A 19,467-nucleotide genomic window follows, 5' to 3' on the forward strand; every position below is an offset into this window, starting at 1 on the left:
TTAAATTTTACAAACACTCCGTTGTTGATCAATACAAAAGAAACGAAACAAAGAAATGCATGTACAATGAAGATGTGCACAACAAAGGAAAGCGCCGGTGGAGGAAATTTTGAAGTCAACAATGTCGATTATTTTGAAAGAAATTCTGAAGTCAAATATCTCGTATCAATAAAAAAATTAAAATAAAATAGAAATACATGCACCATGTTCCATGTAGGGGTGTGTAGTGTACAACAAAGGGATGGGTTGGACGAAGTCACAGGTGGAGCCATGTCTTGATAATGAAATGTCCCAAAACGCAGTCGTATTTTGTAGCAGTACCACCAACTGGATTATTCTTCCTATTTTCCTTCAAACCAAGCTCTCTCGTACTCGACGGGAGGCAAACAACGTCGCTCAGAGGCTGGCACGATTGGCACTGTCATTTTAGATCAACAAATGATTTGGTCTGAGGAATGATTAGATCTTACGTTTGAGGATAGTACAATTTTGTAATTTGTTAGCGTGAAAAGTTCTTTTTCTTTTTGACCAGGTTGAAATTCTCAACAAAATTTTTATCAAGGTCCATATTAAATGCTCCCTACCCTTCTATATGTACGTATTCTCTTTCGTATAAATGACTCTTTCGTATAAATGAATATCGTAATTTTGGTTACAAATAGAACATCAATTACTAATTATTATTATTATTATAATATTATGATTATTATTATAATCCTGTGTTGCTCAATTATCCCGTTCGCTTATCGATTCGGTAAGAGAAATCCCGAACCCGTACGATTCTTCATCATCATCAAATCAATGGACACGGAGTCCCGGACCACATCCACTCACACTAATCAAGTAGCCCCACAACATTCCAAGAAAGTACTCGAGTATTAATGAAATATCTTTCGTCATTGATTGATGCATAATCTTGATTAATTTCATTAATCATTTCACACAAAATCACCTAAAGCATGTGGGACTATCTCCTGACATGTTTCGTCCAGAATGATTAAAAAGATAACTGAAAGTGTTTCTAATTACGTTAATAAAAAAATTTAAAATTATTTACTTGCTACATGTGACAAGTGATTCTTCATGCAACGCCTGAACTTTTGCTAATGGTCTGTTTGTGAATGCTTATAGAAGGGTTCAAAGTGTTTTATGACAACCAACACATACTTTTAGGGTCATAAAAGCACTTTTTGAAAAAGAAACACTTAATAAGAGAAAAGTTAAACTCCTTAATTTGAGGAGGATTTCATTCCCAAGATATTTTGTGACCGATTCACAGAACTTCGAACTTATGATCAAAACTGTTCATATTAAAAATCAATATATAAAGATTATATGTGCACACAATCAATTGAAATTAAGGTTATTTAATAAATAAAATATAGTAAATAAATAGACGGTTCATAATATTTTTATCAATACCAAACATATACTTTTACACTATTCAATGATTACGCGATCTCTTTCTTTCTTTGTATTTTTTTTTTTTATAGAAATTATCTTTAAATAGTAATTTTATAATATGAACGGATTAATTAATAGTCATGAAGTTCCATAATGAGATATCTTGAAGAAGAATTCCTCCTAAATCCTTAAAGATCCAAATCTTTTCCTTCTAATAAAACCGTTTACGAGTATAAGTGTCTTCTAATTAGTATTATGAAATGCTTTTGATGGTTTAGAACGGCCCCTCAGATGTCAAAATCTCAAGAGTGGTCCACTTCAGTCTTCAGCTACTAGCCTATGCCAACTTTTGAACAAGTACCAACTTGTTCTAAAGAGTTAATCATATGCTTTGTCTGTACACAACACTGTGGGAGATAGATTTTCGAAGCTAATTACGTGCGGCGAATGGTGTCCACTTACATCTTGGAAAATGCATTCTTTTTTTTTTTTTTTTTTTCTTTCTTTTTTCTGTTGAAAAGTAATATTTATCAAGGGGAAAAATATTACACGCCAACTCAAAAGAAGACAACATAACTCAAAACACAGTATGCACAAAAGCCAGTCCAATAACCAAACAAACAAAAACTAAAACCCAACTAAAACCCTAATCTTTATTCTCCAAGTGCAAAAAGCAGCACCTACTGTCATCACCACAAACGTATTTCCAACGGCCACCAAGGCAACAACAGTATAGAAAACGACTGATTGATTGATTCGACCAAGACATTGCAGCACAAAAATTACAAACCCTCAACCAAAAACACACCATAACCAAATTTCGTCATCTGAAATGCTGAACCAAGGGATAGTCACTAAATTCAAATCCCCTTCACCAACTTATGCAAATATATACAAACATAATAACACAGGGATAGAACGTGAGGCTACCCTTTTTAGTAGGGTTTGGTAGTTTTATTTTTTATTTTGGTCAAGGAGGAATTTTATAACAAATTCCAAACGGACATAGTACAAAGACAATTGAGACGCCACTTATGCATTCATCGCATGAGTAAAGGTTCTCAAATATACCTAAAGCATAAAAAAATTACAAGAGATGTGACTTGGCCCAAAAGCTAGAGTCCACCCGAAGAGGCCCAAAAGTGGCCCCTCTGAAAAATTTGATAACCCTAAAACGAAGATCACCCGCTGCCTCAACCGCGGCAGAAAAGATGGAGACGACCAACGAACAGAAAAACTGACAGATACCACCGCATAGTGCAATACAAGAACCCATCAATGCTTCAAAGTTGGTGAAAAGAAGCCCAACCTGTAGATCAGGAAGAACCAAACCCATCCTGAACGCCACAAATCCGGTCCTTAGACCTGGTTTGGTACTGAGGTGATTCTGAAAAAAGCTGGGAGCTGTTTTTGTGTTTGGTAAACATTCAGCTTCAGCTTTTTTTCACAGTTTTGGGTGAAAAAAAGCCAAAAACAAGAAGCTGCAAAACCCAGCTTTGAAAAACTGGCTTTTTTTCACGTCTGTTTTACATAAAAGTTTACCAAACACTATAATACTGCTTTTTTTTTCAAAAGCACTTTTACAAAAAAGTTTACCAAACACCCTGCTGCTTTATTTCACAGCTGCTTATTCTCACAGCACAACAGAAACAGTTTTTTTTTCAAAACACAGCAATACCAAACCAACCCTTAGATGAACACAAACGCAAGCGAATGCCCAAAACCAAGATGTAACCAAAAAGGTCAGGTGGTGTAAACATCATTCTAAAGAGATACCAAACATTTGTAGGGGTGACAACATATAGTTGTCTCTGACCAAAAGCAACATACAAGAGATGAGATGAAATCCCCCAAAACTAGAGTGGAAGGCAATGGCTGGTATGAGGAATTGGAGAGCATATTCGAAGTATTGGAGGCACATTGAGTGCTACTCGTCTTATCATGTTTTACTCAAATTTCAGTCCAAAGTTTTAATTATTCATTATTTTATTTGAAGCAATTGATTAAGTTTACACACAACCACCAATGTGTCAAATATTTCCATCACGAGTGGTACGATCAATCACCTATATATTTAAGTGAAGGGTAATGTGGGAGAGATAAAATTTGTAAACAAAATTTACAAACTAAATGATGTGTCACCAATAGAAATGAGCACGTTTATTAACGTTTAAGTAATAATTCAATCACTAACTCACATGTCATTTAGTTTACACAATTTTATTTACAAATTTAATCTCCATATAACAGATAAATAATATAATTCGAACATTTGATTTTTTTCAAACGTAATCGGAATAAAGGATTCAAAACTCGAAAGTCAATACGAAAAAGATTTCCATCATATGTTAACATTAAAGGGAGTCAAATTTAAAGCAAAGCATGATGAAAAGAGTAATACCACACTTATTATTTATTTGTATTATTTATCGAATAGAGGTAGAGCCCCGCTTAGACCAATTTCAATGGTGGGCTAAAAGTCAAATTACCCCCCAAAATTTTTCTCCAAACCCACTCCAACCCAAGGGGAAAATTTGAGCTAAATGCTAAATGCTAAACCAAGGCCAAATTCCTCCCAAAATTTAGCCTAGAAATCGGAGTGGACTGCACCAATATTTATAGGAATTTAAATTTTTTTTAGATTAAAATGTTCATAAAATTAATTTATGATAGTCTACATATTTATTTAAAAAAAAATAATTTAACAAAAAAAAAATAGCCTAAATTCATTCTTTAATAATACAGGGCTAAAATTTTAAGCTAGAACGGTTAGAGCAGAAAAATTGTTTCTGGGCTAAAAGCTAAATTTTTTGGGCAAAAAAATTTGGCTTTTAACCCAACCATTAGAGATGATCTTAGCATACGAAAAAGAAAAAAAAAAAAAAAAAAAAAAAAAAACAATGGATCATCAATGATAATATACCGCAATTAAAGAAGATCCCCAGGGGTACTTTCGGCATAACGCATCCTTTTTCTCAATCCAACCGCATCTGAAAAACAAAAAAACATCTTCAAAATCTCTTCCCCTTTTATTTTCTCTGCTGACACATCTTCAAAATCTCCTTTGACCGTCGTACACTCTCTCTCTCTCTCCTCTGTAAAATAAATATATAAATATTTATATATCGGTTTTCCAGAGTTTTTTTTTTTTGGGTTTTCTCCCATCGTCATCCTTCGCCCTTTCGCCGCTGTTGCAGAGAAAACCTCCTCTGTGTTGTGAGAAAAAGAAGAGAGAGAGAGTAAGAGGAGAGAGAGAGAGACAGAGAAAGGCTGATCCTTTTCTTCTCTCACTTTTGTTTCTCTCTGGCACTGCAAAAGCTTCACACATCGTTGATTGGATTGATTAAATGCAAATCTTTTTTTGTTTAAGTGCATCACTTATCTCCCTCTCCATAATTTAACTCTCTCTCTCCCTGTGCGGTCACGCTTTCGGTTTATTCAAAGTTCCAAAAAGCTCTGATCCGACGGCCAGGATCTTCTCGTCCTCCATTCGTACGGCCACCTCCTCTTTATTTCTCTACGTAAGTACTTCTCCCTCTTCAAATACATAGCCTTTTTCACCTACCTTTTTATCTCTTCACTCTTTCTACGCTGATATACGTACTTGGGTATTTTTATATCACTATATATACGCACTTACTGTGTTCTTTTCATTTGTTTTTATCTTGTATCTGCATAATCTTACGTTTTTAGGCTTTTGTTCATTCGAACTTGACGAATTTTCATTTATTATAAAAACCCATGTTTTCTTTGTTGAATCTGACACTTAATCTTTGATTATTTCCAACATGCAATGATTTGTAGCTTTTGAAACCGTAAATTTCGATTGCAATGATTTATAGCTTTTGTTCATTCGAACTTAACGAATTATATGACTTGTTAGCTGATATGGGGATTTTCGATTTCAACAGCTCGTATCCGATTTACTTATTCTGTTTAAATCTGCTCAGAGTATCTGTGTTTCTGCATTTCGTTTAGTGAGTGTGTTTGCTGCTTGTTAAGCACATGATATCAAAGCAGTGTTTTATAGCTTGAAACCGTAAATTTCGAAAATTGCTTGATGGGTATTTTTGGTTACTGTTGTCTGCAGCTAAATTTGATCTTGTATATGTATGTGTGTGTCTGCTTGTATACCTTATCAGATTTTTTTAGGTTCCGGTGGCACGGTTTGGTTAACTATTAAGCTTAGTTAGTTCCTTTCAGTGTGCAGAATTGTTAGTGCGTTTATTCTAGGATGTGTAGAACTTATTTTGTTTACTGGGGTTACAAAACTAGGTTAAGAATTTTGAGTATAGATGCTTATTGTAGGGATTAGGTTTGAGGATCTTGTACCCTAAGCACACATGGGTTAAAGAGTGGGGAAGAATTGTTGATGAGCTTGCTTTAGTTTGAAATATTAGATATAAACAGATATTCGCTTGTCCAAATCAAAAACCCTCGGAAGTCTGAACTACGGGCAAATTGGGTGTGTTTGAACTTTAGATGGTGTTTGTAGGTGGAAGTGGTCTATATACGTGATTAATTGAGCGATTGTTGTATAGTTTATTTCTGAAAGTTTCTGCTGTGAATGTGTAAATTTCTAGTGAGGATAGGTAGAATTTTATGGGGGAAATTTTGTGTGGGAGGGGATAGTTACTTTATAGAGGTGCTGGATGTTTAACCTGTTGGGACTGTACCTTTATGTAGGGAAAGGTGCATCAAATTGTGTCTGACTAGATTTTCCATATCTTTCTCATATCTGTGTCCCAAACATGTAGGACTCAGTAGTTTTGTGGGAATCGAATATCTGCTTAGTAACATTCATAACATTAGACGGAATCACATTCTTATCTGGAATGGAGCCTTTATGAGACGCGACATTTTAACTTTCGCTTTTGGCCTTTGCTTTAGATTTTCATCAATCGCCACTAATCTTTCTCTCTTGAAATTTATGTTACATCAATGGCAGCAATCTTGTGTTAGGAGTTAGGAACCTATTCCGGAGGATGGGGATTCTGTATGACATGTTCTTTTAAAGCTGAGTTCTCTCCAAGAAAAAAAAACATAATCTTTTTACAGCTGAGATTTTGTGGAACTTAGTGATACTGTAAATCTGTGATAGCTTATGTGTTTAAGAACCACCACATGCATATTTATTATAATTATTAATTGGGTCATGAATAATGTACTTTCCTTGGCATATTGAAAAAAAACTAGTGTTTGTCTACTTATCATGCAAATATAATAACCTTAATAATGTTACATGTGTAGCGAACAAGTTGGCGTCTTCGTATTCAAGGCTGATGGAGCCTAATGGTCACAGGAGAGCGAGGAGAAAGGATGTTCTAGAAAATGGTGACATGGGTCAGTCAAATACAGGCGATGAACTGGATCCATGGACTGCATGGGCATACAAGCCTCGGACCATTTCGATGCTGCTTATTGGCGCATGTTTCCTTATGTGAGTGCTCTTTCCACTAAGTAGATTCTCTATAACAATGGTAGGTTTACCTTTGATTGCGAACTAATGCTTCTGGCATTCTGCATTATTTACTACAATTCCTGACAAAGCTATTGGCAGCAGATGGTTTTTCTCACTGTCGAGTAGTATTCTGATGGCTTTTTATTTTCTTCTTCTTACAGTTGTCAAATAGAAGTAGTTGAATTGTTAGCTTTCAAGTTTATGTGATTGCATTAGCATGTCAAATTGTCTATCCACTGACATAGGTGATGCCATGATGCTGTTAGGTCCCTCTATTAGGCTTACAGAATTTATTTTTCTATCGGAATTGAATTATTTTATGTTTCTGTAGTCTTTTTTTTTTTTTAGGTTTAACATTGCACCTCTCTAGTTATTTGGGGGGCTGCTTGTAGCCTCCAGTGGTAGAGCATTTACCCCCCACATCCCAGACCTTAGGTCTCATATACAATTATTCATTATTGAAGCAATTGTGATCTATGTTCGTCTTACACAATTGGTTAATTGGTTTCTGTATCTTGTTGTTTGTTCAAATGTACCAGTTGGGTAAGTGGAGCCCTAGACCCAGAAAGCAGTGCATCTGGAGATGTTGTTACATCCGTAAAAAGGTTAGCTCATCTTTACATTTGATGACAGTGTTCTCCTATTTACCTTTTACAAATCCCATGCCCACTCTTTTCCTGCAGGGGTATATGGGCGATGATTACAGTTTTTCTTGCTTATTGCTTGCTGCAAGCCCCGTCTACGTAAGTTCTTGGATTGAGCTAGTTGTATAATGGTTCTGCTAATATTCTACTGGATGGTTGTTTTGGTAATGAATGGGAATAAAAGTGTTCATATGGAGATAAATGGTTGTTTGGTTTTACTTTTCCTTGTTTGTTTTTCCTATATGCAAGTGCTGCTTTTGCTACTAGCATTCACAGTAGTATACTGGTGAGGAATTGTTAGCCTTATGCTCTATTACGTTTCATACAGGGTTCTTATCAGACCTCATCCTGCAATCTGGCGCTTGGTTCATGGAATGGCTGTTGTTTACCTTATTTCTCTCACATTTTTGCTTTTCCAGGTAAATTTTTCTCTTTATTATTGTTTTTTTTGTATTATTATATATGCGATTTTTCTGTGTTTGTGTATACATGTATGTGTGTTGGTATATGCATGTATAAAAACCTGGAAGTTTGTTTGTTGGAAGTTCTAATGTCTTCAGTTTTGTGATAGTTATTTTTGGTTTCTCGCTTTACAGAAACGTGACAATGCTCGGCAGTTTATGAAGTTTCTCCATCCAGATCTTGGTGTTGGTAATGCAGTTAAAATTTTTCTTTCAAATACCATTAACGTGGAACTTTAGCTGATAAGTTTCTAAGATTAAACTTTCTGATCTCATTATGGGTCATGCAATTCCTTTTTCTAAACTTTTAATATGGTATTTTAGCTGACAAGGGATATGCTTTCTTATTTAATTCGTTATGCGGATGAGATTCGGGAAACATTTTATACTCAAATTATTTTGGATGCCTTGGGTAGGCTGCATGATCAAGGTGTTCATTCTTTGTTTGTATTTCTTGATTTCATGCAGAACTTCCAGAAAAATCTTATGGTGCTGATTGTCGCATATATTTGCCTGAAAATCCTACTAACAGGTTTAAGAATGTTTATGTATGATTTCTTCTTTCACACCATCCATTTTAATTGTTTCTCATGTATCGTTATGTTGTCAATCTACATCAGTACACCAGCTTATAATACATCTTTCTCTTTTTCCCCAGGAAACACTTTTTGATGAATTTGTTGTGGCTCATATAGTTGGGTGGTGGGGAAAAGCTATATTGATCCGCAATCAGCCCCTTCTGTGGGTGCTTTCCATCGGATTTGAGCTGATGGAGGTTAGTGTCTTGACCTTATACCTAATTTGATGTATGCTCGAGTGGTTTACTTGATTTTAATTGAAAGCTTATTTGGCACGTTCAGCTTACCTTCCGCCATATGTTACCGAACTTCAATGAATGCTGGTGGGACAGTATCATTCTTGACATTTTGATCTGCAACTGGTTTGGTGAGAACTCTCTTACATTATAACGTGCTTCTCTTGTTAAGTTGTAGCAAATAGCATGCTACTTTCTGTTGACAATTCAGACTGTTCTTGATCGTATCTACCATCAGTACATCTACAAATAATGGTTGCAGCCTCATAAGCTTTCTGATTGGGTGCTTTGCAGGTATCTGGGCAGGAATGCATACGGTTAGGTACTTTGATGGAAAAACATACAAGTGGGTTGGTCTAAGCCGTCAGCCGAATATTATTGGAAAAGTATGTTTGGAATTTCAATTACACATTTTGGTTGACCATGAATGCGCTAATTTTGCCAATTGGCTTGATGATATTTTTTTTTTTTTTTCTTTGAAGCGGTTATAATAAAGGAAAACTAATGAAAAAAGCTTGAAAACTTTGAGTTTTAACTCTAAGAACAAAATAAAGGGTAAAGTGAATAGTACCAGGATTGACCTTTTAGTGTAAAAATGTGGTTTTTCGTTAAAGTGAACAGTATCGGAAGCTTTTCGTTAAAGTTCCCTATAATAAACTGAAAGTAATCATATGACATGGGATGTTTCTCTAGCCACTGCAATCACAATAAATAGTTACTGTGATTTCGATGACATTATTTGAAATTGGTTTTTGGGGCATTCGGCATCATTATATAATTTGTGATTTGGGAGATGCAATCTTTATTGTTTCAGGTCAAAAGAACACTGGGGCAATTCACACCAGCTCAGTGGGACAAGGACGAATGGCATCCCTTGCTTGGTCCATGGCGTTTCATTCAAGTCCTCACTCTTTGTATTGTATTCATGACAGTAGAGCTTAATACATTCTTTCTTAAGTTCTGTTTATGGATTCCTCCCCGGAACCCCTTGATAGTGTATAGGTTGATCCTGTGGTGGCTAATTGCAATTCCGACAATTCGCGAGTACAATTCATACCTTCAAGATCGGTACTCTATCTCTCTCTCTCTCCCTCTCTCACTCTCTCACACACACACACACACACACACACCCCCTACATTTCATCATCTACTTATTTGCATTGATGTAGTTTACGCTTGCTCAATTACTGTGTTTGCAGAAAACCAGTGAAGAAGGTTGGGGCATTTTGTTGGCTTTCCGTAGCTATTTGCATCATTGAACTTCTCATTTGCATCAAGTTTGGACATGGTATGTCCTTTTCCTCGCGCTCCTTAGTTTTGTGAAATTTCTTCGTCCATTGATTGTCAGATGCTAATTTACGTGATTTGTTTTTATTGCTTTTGATCAGGATTATATCCTAAGTCAATGCCATTATGGCTGGTAACGTTTTGGGCATCTACCGGAGCGGCCCTCGTAATATTTTTGATAATTTGGTCGTGGCAACTGCATCAAAGTTTACGGCGAAAGAGGCAATGAATTTACAATTGTGTACATCATTCTTTGACTTGCTTCTTCGTCTCAAAAGGGTTTCGATATCGATCGGCATTGTAAATATTAATCAGCTTTTTGTTAATTCCTATAGATTAGCGGATCACACTTCCTTGAGTAGAGGATTTTATTCATTTCCTAGGCAGCTCGTAAAATTACTGGTTTTGTCCCCATTACCGGCAGAAAATTTTCAAGGATGAGCCTTTTTCAACCGATTTCTTCATGTTGTAATGTTTAGTATATTTCTTTAAATTTTAAGGAAAACTAATGAAAATAACTTAAAAACTTTGAGCTTTAACGATGAGAACAAAATAAAGAGTAAAGTGAATAGTATCAGGATTGACTTTTTGGTGTAAAAATGTGGTTTTTCGTTAAAGTGAGCAGTATTGGAAGCTTTTCGTTTAAGTTCCTTAATTTTTATTGTTATATAATTTAATTTTTTATGGGTTATGAATATATTATGGAATGTTCATATACGTGACCTGTTTCACTCGTTCAACGCGCGGAAATGTTCGTGAAGAGAAAACTGTACCGTGTAGGTGTACCGATTGTAAGGCACGTCTCACAGAAGCACGAGACTTATATTTCTTACCACCCCGACTCCATATTGGTTATATCCCGCATGAGAATTCTCTTCACTAGCCCGTCCCTCGAGTGGAAATTGAAAATGGTGACCGTAAAAGTATGTTCTGTAAACAATTTCAATGACGGAATTTACAAATTACAATTATTCTTTACCAAATGGTATTACGACAATGGCTATACAAATTACAGACCCAAATGAAACGAAACGACTCATTCTAATCAAAATCAATGTACCCGCTATTAGGCTTAAGGTGAACTTTCTTACCTTCATGACCACACATTACATTTATTTCACTCTCCGAAGAGTCCATGATGCTGCTTGTTTTCTGTTACCTTTTTCCGATAACTCGTCATTTACATATCTGGCTCGTTTATTAGGATTGTTATTCAGCTTCGATGAAGCTAGCAACATCCGAAACAATGAAAGATCCTTGGCTTTTTTTTTTCTTCTTCACTCTCCTTAGAATCCATGATCTTGCTTGTTTTCTGTTACCCTTATCCACAACATGCCCTTTATTATTCAGGCCATCCCATTTCTTAGAGGACAAGCTTCTAAACCCCTTTTTCTCATACAATTTTTCTACATAGAAGCAAATGGGGAGGGCTCTGGTTTTTTCTTCCAAACAGTCCGTCCTCGAACAATCTCTTCATCTTTAAGGTTCCCATTTGTTTGGAGGAGATGTGTATATCTCAATTGTTGCTTCTCAAAGGAGCCCAAAAACCCGCCGTTCTCAAGAATTCCAGCTGCCAGAGAAAATCCATCCGGTAAACCTGTATCTTGATTCTCTTGTTTGAGTCTCTCTATGAACATTCCATCTTCTGGATCGCAAAGCGATTGAACTATATCTGAACTCCCACATTCCTTTCTGTATTCTAGTGTGATTCCAGTCAGTTGGTGAGACTCCAAAATATCGTCAGGAATCGTCTGTCGAAAACAAAGATTAAGTCAGTTAATTAAGATTTAATTATGGTAAGAAAACATAAGTGACTGTTTAGAACTACTTCTGTAGGAAGCACTTAAGTTTTTCTGTCAAACGTGGTTAGAAAACACTTTTAACCCTTTCAGAAGCAGTGCCAAACATGCCTTTAATTAGAGAGGGGAGAGAGACTTTTTACCTCAAGCATCCATCTTACATACTTGACATTGTTGACATGGTGGTTCATGTCCAAATCACTTCTCTTGGGCTACCAAGTAATAAGAAATTGCATATTCAGCATATTTTCAATTCTCTTAACTGTATATGGATGTAGCTTTGAGACGTTGGAGTAAATTGGACACGAAACATTACCTTCAGATCGCTGTTGACATACTTAGCATTGTTGTCCAACTTGACGATTTTCTCAGGGACATCGTCTGTGATTGCCTGCTTCTCTATGAACCAAGGTGCAATCTCACCCCTCACTCCCTCTGGCATTTTCGAAAGGCGCCTAGTTTTCCGGTTCATCATCACCCAGGTGCTGTTCCACGTTTTGTACAACCATGATTAATCAATGACAAGACTGAAATAAATCATTCATGAGCAGATCATGAAAGTGATTGGAAGTTTGAGGAAATTTTACGATACCTGGTCGCACGAGCGAAAACATGGCCCGTGGCTTGGCTTCGGATCAACCAGTCTCGCTTCATACCATTCTTCCCTGATGCTTGAACCCAAGTGTCGATTTCCAGTACCTCTCCCCTGCAGGATGTGATTGTCACATTTTTTGGCTTGAAATTTGTTTCATACTGCAAAGAGTCCTACTTCCTAGCTTTAAAGATTATAGCAAAAAGAGAACAACTCCGGGTTTGAGTCCCCTCTCTGAGGTTTAGATTAGTTTAGAATATCGCTCTAATCAAAAGAAAAGGCGATGATTGGACATACCAGATTGGATACTGGTCAACTTGAACTTGCATTCTGGACACAACCCAAATAAGATCATTCCTCATCATTTCATGTGTTGCTCCAAATCCATCACTCAGGAGTCCAGACATCCACACATGGTTCAATGCAGTTTCCTGCATCATACCGGAAGAAACAAAAAATCCGTACTTTCCAAACAATGCAACACAATCTTCACATAACTTGGATTGATTAATTATATCACCTGCAGCAGATTGAGGACGCTCTCAAGTGTTGCAGTTTTATCCGGCCCGACCTCATAGGACCTGATGACAACCCCCTGCCTGTACCCCACGCCACCTTCGATGCTGAACCCTTGTCGGAAATGATCAACGGACTGCTTGGTTGTCGGAATGTTCTGTCGGGCTTGCTGCTCAGTCACGTAGTCATTTACTACTAAAGTCATGGAAATGGAAGTCGTTGCCACACCGGCCATTTCAACTTTGGTTGCGGGTTTCTTGGAAGTTCCATCGATCTTGATATTGCTCAGGTTTTGCTTATTGGGATCATAGCTATCTCTGCAGGAAGAACACCTTACAGGGAAGTAGGCAAGATGAGAGAAGGTGGCCATGGCATCAATTTATTTATTCTTTGTTTTTTATTTATTTTTTGTTTTGGTTGGAAGAAAGGTTGAAATTTGGAAATGGGGAAGGAGATGTTTAAATAGTTGTTTGTGCCTTGTGGACGGAAAAAGTTAAGGAAAAGTGAGGAAAAAAAGAGGAAGGAAACATTGTTATTAGGAGTCGTAATTGTACATCTCAAAGATCTGCCTTGTATTTGTTGAAGGCTAAGTTTTTGATTCCCCAAAATTTTGAGTGCTACACAACACATAGGTGTGATCGATTTCACAAAGCAGACAAAAGGGTTAGGGTACAAATGTTTTGTCACACTTTTCTTTTGTTCATCTCATATTTTTATTTTGTCTTATTTTATGTTTTTTAACGTAGGAGGTATCCTACTACACATTGATGACAAACTAATTTTCATAATCATGAAGCTCCGATCTCACATGGAACGGCAACGTACTTTCAACCTTTGGGTCAAACAACGCGCCAAAGCAAAGTTGATGATCCAAAAAATGTGTCCATGAGAGTTCAAGCTTGGGTTAGAATTTCCAAACCTTTGCTTTCTTTCCACTTGACCAATCCCTTGGGCGGAGTGAAAATGCAAACCTAAGTGTTTTATTTCTACTTGGTTGAAGGGGTTTGAGGGTCCACCCACATGAATGCGAGAACATGATATATTTTATTATGAGTTTGATGCTAGCTAATTTTGAATTGCTTTTATAAGAAACACACAAGTGTCTTTTTTTATAAGCGTTTTAATTAGAAACATATTGAAATTAAAAAACATTTGGTAGGTGTTTCCTTATAAAACGCTTTTATGACCTAACAAGCAGTTTTAACTTTTTTTGCTAAACGGAATTAGGGGTGCTTATAGTGTTATAAAACACTTTTAATCATTTCAAAAACCATCTCAAACAAGTTTTGCCCATTATAATTTACATACCCTATTTTTCAAATTCAACCCAAAAAAACCTTGCAAATACAAAAGTAACTCAACGGCTCTGATTTCTTTTACACACCAATCAATTGTCCAGATAAATTGATCCTTAGACTCCAGATACTAAGATCTAGAGTGGATCCAATTCCTCTTTCTAAACTATCTATAACCTAAACCAACATTAACCAATAGCTTTGATTCTTGTTTTTAAATGTTACCTTTGTTTTTACTACACTCTGAGAGGCCCACTTCTATGTCTGTCCCCACACTGATATTTTTTGCACACCGTTATTTTATTTTTGGCCATTAATTTTACTTTGAAATAATTCTAGATGACCCCTAAAAAGGAAGTGTGCGGAAATAGGCGTGCGGCGAAATTATTTCACAATTTGCTTGCAAGTACCACATGCATTTACCATTTGTACGGTCAAATGCCAATCCAATATCATATTTGACGTCAGGTGGTGAAAGTTTGTAATACTTATAAGTATTGTAGCTATTTTCCACAATCTGATATGATCAACATCGTAAGACGTGCAAGGAGTTGCATTTGCACTTTGAAGTCGAAGAAGCGTCTAATTACGAAAATCAAACAAAATTGCATTTGTTTAGTACAAGGAATAATGCTAGGTAGATTATTTATATAAATCATATTTTGCAAACTATATAATGTGATTGATAATTAGATTATTATGTAGGTATTAATGTACTTATTTTTTACTGACAATACGTCTCATCATTTACAAATATGGTATTACCTCGAAGAAGGTGAATTACCACAAGACGAGCAGTGGTCAATTTTCCACTGCCTCCTGAAGTAAATTCTTGGGGTCCAAGTATCCTCCAGTGCCAAGTTGCAGTGTGAAGTCAAACTCTCATCAGTACTCTTCTGCATCCAAGTGCCGGATAAATCTAACCCGTTGGCGGCGTCGGCCAACGTCGGGATTTCAACATTGGCGTAGTCAAGAAATGGCTGAAGTAGCAGGAGAGAGGGACTGGAGGTTAGGGATGGATGCTCTGCATACAAAAGGCAACAAACAAGCAAATCCAAGGGGAGAATTATATGTCCATCAAACATAGTGAGACAAGAACTACTTCTCTTAAACTAAACAGTCTTCAGTTAAAACAATTATTAAACCTAAGCACGACCGGTGTTTACCATGTCGATTATCCAATCGCTTTCCCTTGGTCGGATTACGATAAGCATCGGATTGAACGATTCGAATTTGGACTTTTCACACTTTGCTGTTCAACGTTAAGTGCATAATTAGTAACTAATTAGCATATAAACAACATTCCTCTATACAACATTGCTAAATCAAAATACTCATAAAAAAGAACGAAGGAAGCGATTATAAATTAGAAAGTGACTGTGTGCCAAGTGATACTCTTCGGCATCCTTTGCCAACATCTTGTTCACGCTACATACAAGTGCAGCAACCAAGGAGATGCAGACCAACAATCCTGTATTCATTTCTGCCCGGAAAGGTAACCAAAAGTAGTGGCTGTTTTGTTTCAAGTTGAAGTTCTACTTGCCACATATTATGCATCTCGGAAATAATCGAAAAGACAGGGCAAACATGATGTGCGTAAAACCTCCAACAACATAACAGCATCCATTGGGTTTTTGTGAAAGAAGATCAATGGAGGCTGTGATGCTCACAGAAGATGAAGCGTGAACAAGATCATTCGAGACTGGCCGAGAAACAAATAATAGTTACAGGAAGGCTGTCCAAGATAACACTACAGGAACACTAACCGATATTTCAAGCTGAATTGGATAAACTAGAAGAAGTTAAATTTTCACCATCTGCTCAGTACCAAATGAAATTCTTATGTTAAAAACAAAAAGTAATACATCTGATTTTAAACTGGACAAAACCCATATTCGTTACAACAATACAGAACATGGCAACGCTTCGATCTTTCCTATTACCTCATGAAACAAAATAAGGAGCAAAAGAATGAACCAATAATCTTGTCAGATATTTTATTTGGAACGATATGATACACTTGAGAGTTTATCTGTACACTCTGATGTTGACTCTTCCGAAAAAATGGTTTCTGATAGTTAAAAAATCAATAATCCAATTCAACAACTGATTTCGAGTATATTCTTCTAAAGTTAGAAACGGCACAACTCAACCTTTCAAGTTAAAGGTTTGCCAAACTCACCAATCACCATCAGCAACGCTATTTAGCAAGTCACCTGTAACATTAAACCAGGAAAGCTGTCAAGCCAAGAAGAATATTAAAAGTTTGAGAATGTGCTATTCTGATGCAAACATTGAAAGAAGATATCTTACTTGCACCATAACTCAAGGGAATTTGCCAAGTGGTTTAACACAATAGCTTTCTCTCAGAGTTGAGAAATCCCTCTTAATATCTCATGCCACTCTTCGACTAATCAGCTGAGAACCCTTGAACACCAACAATAGCCTCGTCAATTCTTAAAAACGAGCAGTTCCTTCACTAGCTTGAAATTAAACTCTCAAGGTATCGAACTGCATGCAGTTGAAAGTCTTTGTCTAGATGCTTAAAAAGTGCACTGTGTGTACAAGAATCAGGCTTGATCTCTCTGTCAAGCATCTGTTTATACAACCTCAAAGCCTCCTTCCAATTGCCCATGTTGCAGTTCTCATTTATTAAAATAGTGTATGTATACTTATTTGGAGCTATTCCTTTCTCCTCCATCTCAGTAAAATACTCGTAAGCCTGATCCATTCTCGTCACTTTACAGAGACCATTTATCAGAGCATTGTAGGTGACCACATTTGGCCAAATACGCTTCTCTTGCATCTCTGAGAAGTACATATAAGCCAGTTCTAGTCTCCCCTTTGCCGCGTGTGCATGAATCAATACCGTGTAAGTTATCACCGAAGGAGACAAACCTTTGTTTAGCATCTCATAGAAAACCTCTCTTGCCTTCATGAGCTGGCCACTTTCCAGGTGAGCATGAATCACGCTAGTATATGTTATATGATCTGGAACAATACCGTCACGTACCATTTTCTGCAACAATGTATATGCTTCGTCTAAATTGCCCAATTTACATATCCCATTCACAAAAATATTGTATGTGAACAAATCAGGAGGGAAACCCCTTGCTTGTATTTCTTCTTGCATGCTAAATGCCTTGGACGCGTCACCAAGCCTCAATTCCCCCACTATTCGAGTATTGTAGGCAAATCGATCTGGCTCCACTCCTTTATGCAACATCTCATCAAATAACTCTTTAGCCATCGATAAATTTCCCGCATTGCAAGACCCATTTACCAAGATGGTATATGTAAAAACATCAGGGAAAATTCCTTGATTGGTCATTTCCTTTTTAAGCTGCCCAGCTACAGCCAAGTCTCCGGATCTGCAAAGGCCATCCATAAGTGTGTTATAGGTGACGACAGTAGGAGTGAAAGTTCTATGCCTCAACTCATCAAACAATATGAAAGCAGCCCCCAAGTTCCCTGATCTACAATACCCGTGTATGAGAGTGTTGTATGAAACTATATCCGGCATTACATTTCTATTTAACATATTGGAAAACTGATCCCTGGCATCAGTCATTCTTCCCCACTTGCAGAGGCCATACATTAACGAATTATAAGTAGCCACAGTGGGATTTGCTCCTTTAATTACCATCTCTTTCTCAAGAGATAATGCCTCTTCAAGCAGACCTTTGTTGCAATACCCGCAAATCAAAGGGTTATAAGTGAATGCTGTAATCCTTAATCCTGTTTTCATCATTTCCTTCATCAGTCCCTTGGCCTGCTCCAGCTCCCCTTTCTTTGACAGCCCATTGATCAACACATTATACGTTACATCGTTCGGAAAACATCCTCTCTTTTGCATTTCTGACAAAAGTTCAAGTGCTTGTTGCACTTCCCCTTCCTTGCAGAAGGAATCCAACATGGTATTATAGGTAACAATCGTCGGCTTAATCCCAGCCTCACCCATCATTCTGTAAACCTCTTTAGCTCTCGTCACAAGGTGTTTATTTCTAAGTATCCTAAGAACCCTATTGCAGTTCTTCACGTCCGGCAACAACCGGTTTCGAATCATCTTATCGAAAATCGACAGACATTGCTCAAGCATCAATTTTTTCGTATAAACCCAGAACAAGAGATCGAGAAGCTTCAACGAAACTTTCGAAAACATATACTCATTAATCAAAACATCCACAATCCCATGCATATTTACACTAATCACCCTCTCCATAACCCAATACGCCGGCCTCATCAAATTGTTGTGAGCCAGAATCTCAAGAATCACACAGAAGGCAAACTCCGATCTTTTAAAACCCGGTTGGCCCTCGACCCATCGGAAGAACCTCAGAGCGATTCTGGGTCGGCTCCTAATCTCGACGAGGACTCGAACAAACAAGTCGGGGTCGACAATAACAGCTTGGAAACGATCGGAGACCCACTTGGAGTTGCAAAAAGCCCAGGGCTTTTCGTCAATGGTGTCGAAAATAAGGTCCCGGTACTGAGTCTCGGAGAAAGCTACGGTGGGTAGTGAAGTAGTGGAGGAGCAGTTGCGGAAAGACCCAGAGACAGGGGAGAAACGGCGTACCTTGAGAGGACGGTGGTGTACGGCTGAGGCAGTGGCGGCTAAAGCTTTTGAAGCTCTGGCGCAGAGGGTCATTGAGTGGAGAGGCGACTCATCCGGAGGCGGAGGATCCGAGAGAGGGGTTGCGGGGAGGGGGGGTTTGGGTTTTGGGTTTTGAGTGACCTCAACGTTGGTGGAGGTTTATTGGGCGGCTCAGATCGAAGTGAGCTTGGGGAAAGTGGTGGAAGCAGCCATGGTGGCTAGTGTATTGCGGACCCGAGCCCAAACCCAAAACAGAGGACTTGCCGACTTGGTAATCTGAATTTCAAGTTTACTGTTAGGTTTTACACTTTCACCGATTCTCCCGTTATCCATGGGCAAGGGGAATGTTAGCAACTTCTCATTTACGCACTTTCTTTATTTAATAATTCGTCGTGACTTTTTATCATAATGATGGAAAAATATTATGTCTTTACATAACAATATGGATTCAAATTTCGTTAGTGACTTATTACCGCTATCGCTAGACTCAAAAGAAAAAAAAATCCGTTTATTTTATATTTTACACTTTAAAAATTAACTCGATTTAAAATCAACTAAATTCATAATCGAAAATAAGATTACCATGCAATCTTAAATGAT

At 37.3% G+C, this 19,467-nt stretch overlaps 3 protein-coding genes across 9 annotated transcripts; 1 reads left to right on the top strand and 2 right to left on the bottom strand.

The window, feature by feature from the left end:
* The first annotated feature begins 4,426 nt into the window (after window positions 1-4,426).
* LOC137736851 (L-serine--phosphatidylethanolamine / L-serine--phosphatidylcholine phosphatidyltransferase) lies at window positions 4,427-10,527 on the top strand. Of its 6 annotated transcripts, none has more exons than XM_088682975.1 (13): window positions 4,427-4,925; window positions 6,655-6,844; window positions 7,405-7,470; window positions 7,549-7,608; window positions 7,838-7,928; window positions 8,106-8,160; window positions 8,439-8,518; window positions 8,629-8,745; window positions 8,831-8,915; window positions 9,079-9,170; window positions 9,599-9,852; window positions 9,954-10,072; window positions 10,173-10,527. In XM_088682975.1, the coding sequence occupies exons 2-13, from the start codon at window positions 6,687-6,689 to the stop codon at window positions 10,298-10,300; spliced, it is 1,305 nt and encodes a 434-aa protein (XP_088539101.1). In that variant the 5' UTR covers window positions 4,427-4,925; window positions 6,655-6,686; the 3' UTR covers window positions 10,301-10,527. The 6 variants fall into 6 exon arrangements, with proteins under 6 accessions (XP_088539101.1, XP_068332250.2, XP_088539104.1 ...); XM_068476149.2 differs by having other exon boundaries at window positions 9,984-10,072; XM_088682978.1 differs by lacking the exon at window positions 4,427-4,925 and adding an exon at window positions 4,981-5,012 and having other exon boundaries at window positions 9,984-10,072.
* Window positions 10,528-11,017: 490 nt separating this feature from the next.
* On the bottom strand, window positions 11,018-13,475 carry LOC137736634 (palmitoyl-acyl carrier protein thioesterase, chloroplastic). The gene is made up of 6 exons (XM_068475871.2): window positions 12,983-13,475; window positions 12,760-12,893; window positions 12,463-12,576; window positions 12,187-12,355; window positions 12,014-12,082; window positions 11,018-11,822 (listed from the first exon to the last, which is right to left on the bottom strand). The coding sequence occupies exons 1-6, from the start codon at window positions 13,346-13,348 to the stop codon at window positions 11,478-11,480; spliced, it is 1,197 nt and encodes a 398-aa protein (XP_068331972.2). The 5' UTR covers window positions 13,349-13,475; the 3' UTR covers window positions 11,018-11,477.
* Window positions 13,476-14,834: 1,359 nt separating this feature from the next.
* LOC137737961 (uncharacterized) lies at window positions 14,835-19,115 on the bottom strand. Of its 2 annotated transcripts, XM_088682718.1 has the most exons (4): window positions 16,587-19,115; window positions 16,456-16,489; window positions 15,440-15,525; window positions 14,835-15,297 (listed from the first exon to the last, which is right to left on the bottom strand). In XM_088682718.1, exon 1 carries the CDS (start codon window positions 18,919-18,921, stop codon window positions 16,753-16,755), a length of 2,169 nt encoding a protein of 722 aa, XP_088538844.1. In that variant the 5' UTR covers window positions 18,922-19,115; the 3' UTR covers window positions 14,835-15,297; window positions 15,440-15,525; window positions 16,456-16,489; window positions 16,587-16,752. The 2 variants fall into 2 exon arrangements, with proteins under 2 accessions (XP_088538844.1, XP_068333652.2); XM_068477551.2 differs by lacking the exons at window positions 14,835-15,297; window positions 15,440-15,525 and having other exon boundaries at window positions 16,246-16,489; window positions 16,587-19,109.
* Between the last annotated feature and the right edge of the window lie 352 nt (window positions 19,116-19,467).

This window comes from Pyrus communis, chromosome 13 (genome assembly GCF_041283825.1).
Source record: "Pyrus communis isolate YQ-2024b chromosome 13, ASM4128382v1, whole genome shotgun sequence".
NCBI lineage: Eukaryota > Viridiplantae > Streptophyta > Magnoliopsida > Rosales > Rosaceae > Pyrus > Pyrus communis.